The 12,772-nt window shown below is 41.8% G+C and overlaps 1 protein-coding gene across 1 annotated transcript in view; it reads left to right on the top strand.

Annotated features, from left to right (window-relative positions):
* The first annotated feature begins 5,089 nt into the window (after window positions 1-5,089).
* MORC1 (MORC family CW-type zinc finger 1) overlaps window positions 5,090-12,772 on the top strand; it is a 175,511-nt gene continuing 167,828 nt past the window's right edge. The window contains exons 1-3 of the mRNA XM_032852629.1: window positions 5,090-5,154; window positions 9,281-9,334; window positions 11,891-11,925. Coding sequence (XP_032708520.1) covers window positions 5,090-5,154; window positions 9,281-9,334; window positions 11,891-11,925 — 154 coding nt within the window. The remainder of the gene's footprint in view (window positions 5,155-9,280; window positions 9,335-11,890; window positions 11,926-12,772) is intronic.

Genomic DNA, 12,772 nt, shown 5'->3' with positions numbered 1-12,772 from the left:
TGGTATTCACATATTTCCAGTGTGATCCTTAGGAAGCATGAGTTTATTGATTCTACTGCTTCAGACCTGAATGGATTCCCACTTCCTATGGGATATATTCCAAATTCTTCAGCATAGCATTGATGATGTGCCACAATCTGCCTCCCATTTCCTCCCCAGTCCTCTCTAAACTTGTACCCCCACCCCTCTGCCCTACTTTGCTTCCCACACTGTACACATGATGAGCTGCTTGCTGAATGTCCACTTTGCCTTAGTTGAAAATCAACTAAGTGCTCCACCTAGCATGTCAATCCTGATTCTGCCCACCTGGCAAATGTAAGCTTATTTTCAACTATCATCAATTCTTTTTTTTTTTTAAAGATTTTATTTATTTGACAGAGATCACATGTAGGCAGAGAGGCAGGCAGAGAGAGAGATGGGGGAAGCAGGCTCCCCACTGAGCAGAGAGCCTGATGTGGGGCTTAATCCCAGGACCCTGAGACCATGACCTGAGCCGAACACAGAGGCTTAACCCATTGAGCCACCCAGGCACCCCTATCATCACTTTTTTGAGATCTTTCCTAACCCACTTCCCTCCTTGGAGCCTGACTTCTCTCAGAGGACCTGTAACACCTTCATGTACCAGTTGATGCTTTAAAGTCCATTAATGTGGTAGACACTGTACAGTGTCTCTTTCAGTCACCATGTACCTTCTTCTCTCCCAGCTCTCTACTTAGAGAGGTTGGAAAACTGGAAACTATACTGAGACACCTTAGCAGCCCACGCTCTGGACATGGAAGACATTGCTTTGTTCCGTTTTGCTGCTACCATGCAGGACATGGGATGTGAGTGTATTCAGGCAGCAGCCAACCTCAGTGTTTCTGTACATGGAAACCACCTTCATGGGTAATTGGAGTCTGTTGTAGCTGTGCCATCAGTGGACTGCTGTCCTCTGATCTGTACCTGCCTGGTGGGAGCCTGAATTCAATGAGCAGTGGTAGTCCCCTGATTTCAGCTGTCCCTTCCAGAGGTTTTACAAAGACTCATTTCCCCATATTATATTCCTTTGTGTCTGATGCACCTGGAAGGGTTTCTGTTTCCTACCTTGAAACTTGATACTGTCTACCTCTATTAAACTGTATCCCTAGAAGGCAGCAGCAAGATATTTTTATATTCTTGGAATCTACGTTAGAGCTGGCTCTCACCAAACAGATGTCTGACTCACTGGATGAACCCATAATGGCTCCAGATTACATATCACACTAAACATAAACTTCACCCTGACTCTCTCAACTCTCTTTTAGTTCTCTCCTTCCTTATCAGGCCAACCTTGTCCCTTCCAGCACTGGAGTCTGATGATTCTAGTAATTATATTCTGTACACATACATATGTCTTGTCCTTTCCCCAAGGACAAGGGGTTCTGATGACTGTGTTCTGATGGCTGCTTCTGTCTATGGTGTCTTCTTTCCTATGGACTCACATTTACCATCTCTGGCAAGAAAAGTCTTCTAAATCATAGTCTATAAAAAATATTCTCCACTGATGCCCAGTGATGGGAAGGAAGTATGTTTCAGGGCACCTGGGTGGCTCAACTGGTTAAGTGTCTGCTTTTGGCTCAGGTCATGATCTCAGGGTCCTGGGATCGAGTCCCACGTTGGTGGTCCCTGCTCAGCTGGAGCCTGCTTCCCCCTCTGTGCGTGCGTGCGTGCTCTCTCTCTCTCTCTCTCTGTCAAATAAGTAAATAAAATTTTTTTTTAAAAAGTCATTTCTAGGATTTCTGGGATTATTTTTTGTCATTATTGGTTAAGAATAGTTTTGGTATAAGCAAAAAAGAACCACATTATAATTACTTAATCTCATAAAGATTAATGTTAAGTTTTACTTCATACAAAAATTTGAGATGGGTGGCTGTTGGCTTTGGGAGAGTTTCTTGTGATTCTCTTGACTTTTCCCTCATGGATGCAAATGACACCCCTAAATTCAGGCATTGTGCCCATATTTAAAACAGAGACAAGAAAGATGGGAGATGGAGCCAGCCCTGCCTCTCTCTTTTATAAAGAGAGCAAATGCCTTTCTGGAACCACTAAACAGATTTCTGCTTCGATTTTATTTATAAAGACTTGGTCAAATGGCCACCCCCTGCTAGAAGAGAGTCTGGGAAACAAGTTTTCACCTTTGAAAGTAGAAAAAGGAAAGTTGGGGAAATGACTAATGTGTTAGCCAACCTAAGATGACTATTATATTTTCCAACTCATTTAATAACCATCATTATTTTCTGGGCAAGCTCTAGGCCTCATATTTTCCATAGTCTCCAGAGATGTTTACCATAGTGCTGCATGGAGTAGAAAGACTGTTATCTATGTGGATAACTGACAACCAAGGTAATGAAAACCCTACCATTCTCTAGTGCGAAGGAGACTGGAAATGCAATGAAAACATACCAACCAGGTTCAGAATTGCACAGAAGCAAGAAAATGAGCAAGTAGGTATGACTCCTTTCAGAGATATTTCACTATTGTCCATTGAGGGTCAGTAACATCTTTCAATACTACTACTTCAATAGTGTTTGGTTTCTGTATCTATCATAATATACTAATGTCATTTCTTAATTGTAATTCTTAGAAAATGGCATACCATTGTGAATAGTTGGTAGGTACACACATCTGTTTTTTTTTTTTAATGTTCATAAATTTTGTCTTGAGTTCAAACGTGTTTGTGAAGAGTAATAAAATGTTGGCTCGTACAAATTTATTTTATTTATTTATGAGAGGAAAAAAGAAGAAAGCAAGAGGAGGGACAGAGATAGTCTTAAGCAGACTCCATGCTGAATGCAGAGCCTGATGCAGGGCTTGATCTCATGACCCTGAGATCATGACCCTGAGATCATGACCTGACCCGAAATCAGTTGGATGCTTAACTGACTGCACCACCCAGGGGCCCCACACAAAGTTATTTAAATGAAAAGGGGAGAGAATAGTTTGAAAGATTTGAGCCATTGTTTGTGACCAGTACATGAGTGTTGGAAAGCTAAAATGTCTAGTTGGGAAGAGCTGAAGAGTCTCTTATCCCAAACTGACTCTTTAAAAGCAGGATCGACCAAAAGATGAGCAGATGATGTTCTCATTTTTAAATTTCCCCTTCCTGCTATTTCCTCAATATGTTTGTATCATAAAATGATGTTAAAATGAATCTTGAGGTAGGATTGAGGGAGATGGCTAAGATAAAGAATCCCAAAAGTATACCTGGAAGAGGAGCAAGATTTACCTTTATGATTGGAGAGTGGCTAGGTGGAGTTGAAATGGTGAAGAGGAACGGCTTTTGGGGGTTGTGTGCAATGACTCTCAGGTCTCTGTTTTAGCATATCTAACAGATTCCCCCTGAATGCCTGCTATCCAGGCCAACCAGAAGCCTTTAGTGCTTTGGGGCTGGCTACTTACTGTAGAAGGGCTCCTCTCATATTATTAGAAGACCTGATTCTATGATAATCACACCCTTCCCTCTGGTAGAATTAGATATTACAGCCTTTACTAATTACAGGCGAGTGGTCCAGTGCCCTCCCAATAGTAAATTGCTTTGAGATAGCAGCTGGAAATTGGGGTAGTAAAATAAATCCAGAAGAGGCTTGTCAAGCTTTTCTTGTTCATAAAATGAAAATAAATATCATATGTCTGAAGTTCTATGGAAGGAGAAATTGGAAAGACAGCTCAAGTTACTTAGTAAAGAGAATTTTCCTATCAAAACACCACCATGTCAGCCACTGTTAAAACAAAAATGCAATCAGGGAAATTACTTGAAATGTTTATGTTTACTTCCAGTTTTCAAATTAAAGTAGAGCATCATGTTCCTTTGGGTTGTCATTCAAATTCTCTCTTCCTCTCCTGATTCTTATAAATGTAGTAGCTGATAAACTACTTTCTTTAGAAGTAAAATGATTATCCCAAAACTGACATTTTTTTTTTCTTTTCTGAGACCTCATTGCTTATATGATGCCTGGAAATCACAAACACATCTAGTTCAAGTTCTTTATTCAATAGACATTCATTTCTGATTTCAAAACTATCACAAAATTGCTGCTGAGTGCTATTGAACTAACCCTAGATTGAATGAATCTGAACACTTTTTAGAGGTCAACTAGGTTAACTCTAATTTCTCATTACTACCAGGACCATCCCAGAAAACATCTTTGACAAGTGCTATTTCAGCTGGGGTTTCTGTGACTTGGAACTCAGTGGAACACAGCATTTGGACAGCTGGTGCTCATAGTCCTTCCTTACATTCCCCCCCACCCCCTCTTTTCCCTGAACCTTTACCTGCCCAGTTCTATCTTATAGAACAGTACAGAATGTCTGTTCTTTGAGCTGAGGGCCAGCACATAAAAGAGTTGACTATCAGCTGACAGGTGAGAAAGTTTCTCACAAACACAAGCCTCCACATCACAGCAAAGTCCAAATTCTGTTCTGACCGCCTTTAGTCCTTCCTTTTTCTCTCTGACTGATCTTTTCTTCCTTACTTTCTTTGATGGGAGTTAACAGTCTCAACCCAAGAAACACAGGAAGGTACGCTATGGGTTAGAACACAAACACCTCTGATGCTGTGTAACAAACTAATGCAAGTAAAGGAAAACTATCCATTTTCCTTCTCTATAACCCCCAACCTCCAGACCCAGCCTCTTCAAATTCTTTGTGTGTGTGTGTGTGTGTGTGCGTGCGTGTGCGCAATCATTTCTCATCAAATTCTGATCCCAGCCTTGGGCTCCATTTCCCATCCGAGAATGACAGAACAACTATGCGGGAAGGTTAAATAAATCTCAATGTGGAAAGAGAAGTCTAGCTCAGATGCCTCATTCTCAAGAATGGATTCAAGACAAGGAATAGACTTACCTTGCCGGATACCCAGGCTGGCAGCCCAGGGTGAACTTCACCTTCTAACCGGCAGGGGGAGTGGGTGTTTGCCGAGCTGGTGTTTGTGCACAGCCGGGAGCGTGGGCGGAGGAGGGCGTGGGCAGGGAAGAAGACGTGGGCGGGAACCAGCACGTGGGCGGGGCAAGGGCTGGATACAGCTATTCCACCCTCCGTAAGTCTTAGGGCTGCGCTGGTCGAGTTCGAGGACATGGGTGACAAGTACGCAACTCTGCGGCGGGCTCAGCTGCGTCTGGATTTCATCCACGCCAATTCGTGAGTGTCCGGTGAAGCCTGAACGAGGGAGGGTCCCCACTAGTGGAGAAGAGTTTGGGTCTGTCTCCTAGTGAAATACCCAATTTGACCAAAAAAAAAAAAAAAAAAAAAAAAAGAATTTGGTATTATCGATTTATGGAAATTTTATTTAAAGTTTTTGTATTAAAAAATAATGAAAAAGTAGAAAAGATACCATTCTGGGCCAGATTATGATTATTTTTAGGGAGAATAACTTGTGCCAGTGTGCTGGAGTTGCGGGCGGGTGCTCGTGGAGAGAGAATTTCAGAGGTCCCATGCTACTGAGCATGACACGGGGCTTAGTCTCAGGACCCTGAGATGGTGACCTGAGCATAATCAAGAGTCCCAACACCTAACCAACTGAACCACCCAGGTGCCCCTGCTCTGGGCTAGGTTATAAACCTTTTTGTTGTCCTAAAATTAACACCAGGTGGTTAAGAAGTCCCCGCATTTAGCGATTTAATTGGGGGCTAGCGGAACCCTAATTCTACCAACCTGGCCTATGGCTTGTGATTTCTGTGCCCAGTGCACTGATACTTTCAAGATTAAGTTTGCCCTCCAGAGAGTAATTTGTATTTATTGATTCCAGTCTTTGTCGTTGTGTCCTTGCAAAAACCTAACCTCTCCCAGGATAGAATCCTCCCATTTTAGTTATTGCTAGAGCACTGGGCTTCTCTGTCAGGCCCAGGTGCCTTTTGCAGCCTCATCAGGTGTTAATTTCAGATACTTAGGTTCCCAGAGACCGATGACAGGGACTTCCTGTTCCATCTGTCATCTCCAACACAGCACAGCCTAGCAGTGAGTGCTTGTGTAGTTCATCCTGCTTTGCCGGTTTTTTGGTCTTTGAGTAATCCGGAGTTGCTAAAAGTACGGATTGATACAAGGGATTCACCAGGTTTGAAACCACAGAAATGAAAGTGTAAAGAATGCCAGGCAAAGCCAGCCTTGCTGCTTGGGACAAGCATGTAATTTTTATAGAAGACAAAGTAAAATAGGCAGTATTTGGCAGATGTTTACTTTTTTTTAAATCTTTTTATCTAGAGAATAATTTCAAGCTGGAAAGGATAGAACAAATATTTAAAGGTTAACTGAGACGGGAGACAAATGACGAAATAGCAGTTTTGAGTCGAGTTTAAGAAAAATTGCTGGTGGAGCAGTGCCTGGGTGGCTCAGTCATTAAGCGCCTGCCTTCAGCTCAGGTCATGATCAAGGTCCTGGGATCAAGCCCTGCATCCAGCTCTCTGCTCCGTGGGAAGCCTAATCTCCCTCCCCCACTCCCCTTGCTTGTGTTCCCTCTCCAGCTGTGGCTCTCTCTGTCAAATAAATAAATAAAATCTTAAAAAAAAAAAAAAAGAAAAATTACGGGTGGAATGTTGGAAGGACTATGCATTTTATCTTAGGAAACCTTCTCAGCCTCAGTGTTGTGTAGTTATCACAGCTGTTATTCCCAGGGTGCCTCCCATCCCCGGGTTCCCCCTTGCCTGCAACCCATTGTCAGTTGGTGGCGCACTAACTTAAGTGACAGCAGTGTGAAGGAATAACCACAAAATCAGATACAAATTGGCATCTTCTCCGCTTCTCCAGATAGATTTTTGTTTGTGAGTTCCTTCAGTAAGAGCAGGAGTGATTTTTTTTTTCTCTTCATTTCGCTTCCATATTCAATTCAACATCAAATCCTCTTCACCGTTTCTCTATGTCTCTGATTCATCCATTCCTCTGTATTGCCGCTGCCCTTGACTTCAGTCCAGACCAGCTGCTGTCTCCTTGGGGAGATAATCCATGTAGCCTCTAAACTGGGTTCTCTGCTTCCCATTCTTACTCGCTGATGGTCCATTTTTCCTGAGAGCTGCCGGAGTGAGATCTTTTATTTCTTAAAAAAGATTTTACTGGGGTGCCTGGGTGGCTCAGTGGGTTAAAGCCTCTGCCTTCGGCTCAGGTCATGATCCCAGGGTCCTGGGATCGAGCCCCGCATGGGGCTCTCTGCTCAGCAGGGCGCCTACTTCCTCCTCTCTCTCTGCCTGCCTCTCTGCCTACTTGTAATCTTTGTTTGTCAAATAAATAAATAAATAAAATCTTTAAAAAAAAAAAGATTTAATTATTAGAGCACTAGTGGAGGAGGGGCTGTGGGAGAAGCAGACTTCCCACTGAGCAGGGAGCTTCCCAGGACCCCCAAATCATGACCTGAGCCAAAGGCAGACACTTCACCCACTGAGCCACCCAGGCTCCCCCCGCAGAGTGAGATTTTAAAGAAGTAAAGCAGATATGTCACTCTTCTTAAAACATGACCATGGTTTCCAGTGACATCTAGGAGAAGTACAAGCTCCTAAGCATGGAGTAGAAGGCTGTTCGTGACCGGCCACACAGTATCTACACATCTTCGCCCTGTTTCGCCATAGCCAGAGCCTACTGGCCTCCTTGGCTCCTTCCTGCATCCCTGTCCTTGCAGATGCTTCTCTTGCTGCAGAGTTTCCTCTCCGGCTCTGCAAGGGACTGAGTTCTCCTCAGCCTTCAGGACTCAGCTTAAATGTCTTCTATGAAGAGAGGCTCTCCCTGACCACCATGTCCTCTGCTTACCATTACTCTTCCCCATCACCCTTCCCTCATGGTATCTAATCATGATCTGCCATATCATCTCTATGTCTGTTTACTTGTATGTTTTTCATATCCCCCCAACTGGCTTGAGTCCCAAGATGGTGAAGACCTTGTCTGTCCACATTAGCACATGGCGAGCAGTGTGTTAAAATCTCTTGAGTGAAATAGAACAGAAACCTCTATGGCACTTCTTGGTCAGAATGACCGCGGTTACTTTCCTAAGGTATTGTTTGTACGTTGAGCTTTTGTATATTAAATCATGTATTTTGAATTCACTAGTAAGTCCTGTGGTTTCAAATGCCGCTTTTGTAAAGCATATAACCTTCGCTTTTTCTCTGTTTTAGGTTTTTATACTCTAGATTTCTTTTGAGTGAAGGCCATCTTTTCACAGCAGTTGTATTTATTTATTTTTTTAATTACAGACTTGACTAGAGTCAAGAGATCCCACATCAGCATGTGTTTAAAGTTTAAAATTCCCCCAAAATGGAGGAGTACATGGTTGGTGCAGTCGGTTAAGCGTTGAACTCTTGATTTTGGCTCAGGTTGTGATCTCGGGGTCCTGGGATCCAGCCCCAACTTGGGCTTCCTGCTCAGTCCGCTTGAGAATTCTTTCTCTCCTTCTGCCCCTCCCCCACTCACTAGCTTATGCTCTTTCTCTCTAAAATAAATAAATAAATCTTAAAAATGAAATAAACTTTTGGCTAATGTGTTTCTTGTGGCCTAAGGTTTTTGGAACCTCAGAGACATTGCCGATGATCTTTCTTCTGTACAAATGAGTCGATGTTTTTTGATCAGTGGGTCTCTCCTGCTTCTGCTACCCGTTTACTAAATATAAAAAAGAAAATTGCAGACTGAATCTTCCCTTAATGCTGTGATAGAGTTGCTGACTGAAATATCTACATCAGGAAATGAAAAGCCAAGTGTGGGCCCCCAAAGGCAGCTACTAATGGTGGCTGTCTACTGTGTTCTTTTACCCAGGACCTAGCATGAGGGGTACAGGGAAGAATGACCATAGGTAATTCAGAGGAGAAAAGGGCCTTCAGAAAAATATGAAGAGAGGATTAGCGGCACAAACAGGGGTCCCCTGTCAGTGACTGTGCCTGCAGATGGAGCCTTAAGGCCTTCTGGTATGCCAAGTTTTTGATCAAGATCTTTCAGAAATAATTTGACCTTAAATAATACAATTTTAATGACAAGTTCTCCCAAAAAAAAACTTGAATAAATGCTTATGAAGCAATTTGAAAACACCAGAATTTGCCGTACGTACAGTAAGGTCCTTGAAGTCTCTGTTTTATTAGAAACAAACAAGCTATTTTGGCAATCGTGTTCTTAGCCGTGGCTTTGTAATAGACCGCATCTACTTCAGAATCTTACCGTGCTGAGAAAGTTGTTTCTAGAATAAGTCCTTAATTGATTAACTGTCCTGAAGCGGAGAAGGTTTGTCTGCACGTGTCCTGAAGCTTTTATGCTCATTACAAGTTGGTTTAACTTGGGGCTTTCCCTCTTTCTTCATCAGCACCACGCACAGTTTCCTTTTTGGAGCGTTAGCCGAATTGCTGGACAATGCAAGGTAAAGCTCATCTCTAAACCGCCCCATGTGGTAGAAGGAGATTCGCAAAGAAAAATTGACTTCAGACCCAAGGGAGTGAGAGAAATGTGATCAATAAAACAATTCTCAGAGCAGCATCTGTAAACTGTCAGGCCTCTGACCAAGTCTAGCCCGTTTCCTGTTTGACTCAGGGTGAGTTTGCATGGGAATTCTAAAGAAAAAGCAGCAAAGAAGGGATTGCCTATAAAGTTTAAGAAACAGGAGGTGCCACACGAGAAATCTATGTCCCCTGCCTTCACCCCTCACCTCCCTCCTGCTTTTTCTTTAAAGATTAGAAGTAGCAGCCCCAAGGTTGGTCACTGGGCTCAGGTGGCATAGCCCGTGTGCTCTTGGGACTAACCAGTCTGTGCCTTCTGGTGTTCCCAGGGGTCCCCATAGCCAGCCTGGACCAAACCAGTTCCTCTGTCTTCAGCAGACACTGGAGTTTGCCAAGGTTGCTCAGATGCTAATAATTGATATCACATGAAGCTCTTTCATAGACTTACTCAAGATGCCTAGTTGTTCTCATGAAGAAGGTCTTCATGAAGTTCCTGTGTTATTCTGAGAAGTTAGTTTATATCACTTTATTTAAGAGTTTCCTGTGGTTGTCAAAATTAAAACTGGAGGATATTAAAACAATATTGTAGACATCAGGCAAAAAATGTGCCAGTATAGGAAGAGATGGTTGGTGGCCTCTTCCTGATATGACAGCTGGTCAGAGAGAAAGTACCAGGGTTAAACTATAAAGCTTATTATAAAATGTATTTAAAAAATATTTTATTGGGGAACCTGGGTGGCTCAGTGGTTAAGCCTCTGCCTTCGACTCAGGTTATGATCCCAGGGTCCTGGGATCGAGCCCCGCATCGGGCTTCCGGCCTGCTTTGCGGGGAGGCCTGCTTCTCCCTCTCCCACTCTCCCTGCTTGTGTTCCCTCTCTCGCTGTAATAAATAAAATCTTTAAAAAAATATTTATTTGACCAAGAGAGGTAGAGCACAAGCAGAAAGAGTGGCACGTTGAGCAGGAAGCCTGATGCAGGACTCGATCCCAGGACCCTGGGACCATGACTTGAGCCCAAGGCAGTCGCTTAACTAACTGAGTCATGCAGGTATCCCTATAAAATGTCTTAATGTGCTGTAGAGGTGAATGATTTTTCTGTCTTATTCCATGGAATTTTTCTATGAAAACTCTTTCTTTGAAAAACTTCCATTTCAGGGCAGCAGTGGCATTTACTGAGCACCTATCATGTACATGGTGTTTTGCATAAAGTATAATTATATAATGGAGACGATGATACTCTTGTGTCATGAGATTGTGGTAAGGGTTAGGAGAGGCTTAAAAATACTTGATTTAGTGCTTACTTGAGCCACAGAAAACGCTCCAAGAAATGGCAGTAGTGCCTCCCGAATTTCCATAAAGGAAGAGCTTATGAAAGCAACTGGCTAGAGGAAGGAGCTAAGGGGCCAACTTTGAAGGCTTGTAGAACAAGCCGTTGTACCTACTCAGACTTACCTGGTATAGTTTTGGGTTGGAGTTGATGGAAGTTTTGGGAGAGCCTCAAATTTCCCGGTTAGAGTCCCAGCGATTGTTATTACTCCGAGCTTCCCTTACACAACCCCTCTACTGCTGCATCAGCTAAGACCGCTGTCCTCATTGTCTTCACCCCTCACACTGAACCCAGGCTCTTTTGGCTCTTGTTCTTTTTCTTCTGGGATTTCTTCTTTAAAAAATAATTTAAGAAAATACACAATATCTGTGAGCTGTAGAAAACTGAGAAAATAATAAGAAAAAGAAAGTCATCAGTAATCTCATTACATGACAGGGGAGGTGGTATCAGCTTGCTTCTCTGTAAAAGACCAGAAAGTAAATATTTCTCCCTGTGCAGGCTGTGTGTTCCCTGTTGAAACTACTGAACTTTGCCATTGTGCTGTGAAGGCCGCCTAGGCAATATGTAAATGAATGGACATGATTGTGTTCCAATAAAACTTTATTTACAAAAACAGTTAGTAGGCCCCATTTGGCTTTTGGACCATAATTTGCCAAGCTCCGATCTAGAGAAAACCACTGTTTGGATTTATTTCCTTACATATATGGACATGCACATCATATATGTTCTTCAAAAACATATATGATCACACAGTACATATTAGTAATTTGCTTTTTCTTATCATTTTTGGGGAACTAAAATATAACATGAAAATCTGTCTGCAATTTATGGATTATTATCCAACTAGTTTTTTTTTTTAAATATTCATATCCATTTTTGGTGAGTTTTTGTGTAACTACCATTAAATTCCATCTATTCTTTCAAATTTCCAAGTTTCAGGTTTTGTAACATTCTCAAATTATGAACGATCACAGGTCTTAGTACATAAATGTAGAGTGAAACATTTTAGTAACTGTTTTGAAGCAATTTAAGTGGATTTCTCTATTATTTGCTATCTGACAATAGGTTATACATCACATAAGCAATTCAGATTAATGTAATTTTTTAAAACATAATTTCGTATTGAAGCAGTGATATTTTTATATTGTTTCCAGAGATGCAGGGGCTGCAAGACTTGATGTATTTTCAGGTGAGCATATTTGTTTTCTTTTTTTCCCCTTCTAATGGAAAAGCCTATCGTTATTTTGCTTTCATTTTATTTCATGAAATCAAAGCACTTTTTATAGATTTCTAATGTAATTTAAGTACTTTGTGAGTACAGTGACCCTGTGGGGAGCCAGGTTGAGAAAAGTATACTCTGAGAGTGGAATTGTTCACTTGTTAGGGGACCCATTTACAAAATTAGATCTTCCAGGGTTTTGTGAAAGTATCAGAGTGATGTGGAACAGTCAATTTGCCTGCCACAAGAAAACAGTTTTATTTTAAAAGCACATTAACTTAATGGTTATTCATAATTAAATATACATCATTCTCAACTTACCACAGTTTTAAAACGTGTAAGTGAATGTGAAGCATGAATGTTTGAGGGCTCTAAAATTCAAGCAAAGTATGTTTTCTTCCCTGACTTCATTTTTAGTCACCAAATAATTATTGTACTTAATAGTTCATTTCATTAGAATATGATGCGGATGAATTTAGGTTCTGAGATCCAGTCTTGTATTTAATACTGCCTGGGTAAATGTCTGCAGTGTTAAAACTGATCCCCAACCCTGATTCTGTCAGCTGTCCTGTAAACATTGGCTGTTGGTCACAGGCAAGAATATATGGTCCATGATGTCAATCTGTATTTATAATGAAAAAGCTCAGTTCAGTTCAATTTTTTAAGTGTTTAAGATCCTGTGGGGCATCTGGATGCTTAGTTGGTACAGCATCCAACTCTTGATCTCAAGTCTTGATTTCAGAGTTGTGAGTTCAAGCCCCACATTCGGCGTGAAGCATACTAAGAAGAAAAAAGAAAAAGAAAATCCCGTGTTAAG

Source organism: Lontra canadensis, unplaced genomic scaffold (genome assembly GCF_010015895.1).
Source record: "Lontra canadensis isolate GAN:19392208 unplaced genomic scaffold, GSC_riverotter_1.0 scaffold6, whole genome shotgun sequence".
Lineage (NCBI taxonomy): Eukaryota > Metazoa > Chordata > Mammalia > Carnivora > Mustelidae > Lontra > Lontra canadensis.
Note: the sequence above shows the minus strand (reverse complement) of the source record. Positions and strands in the feature narration are given on the sequence as shown.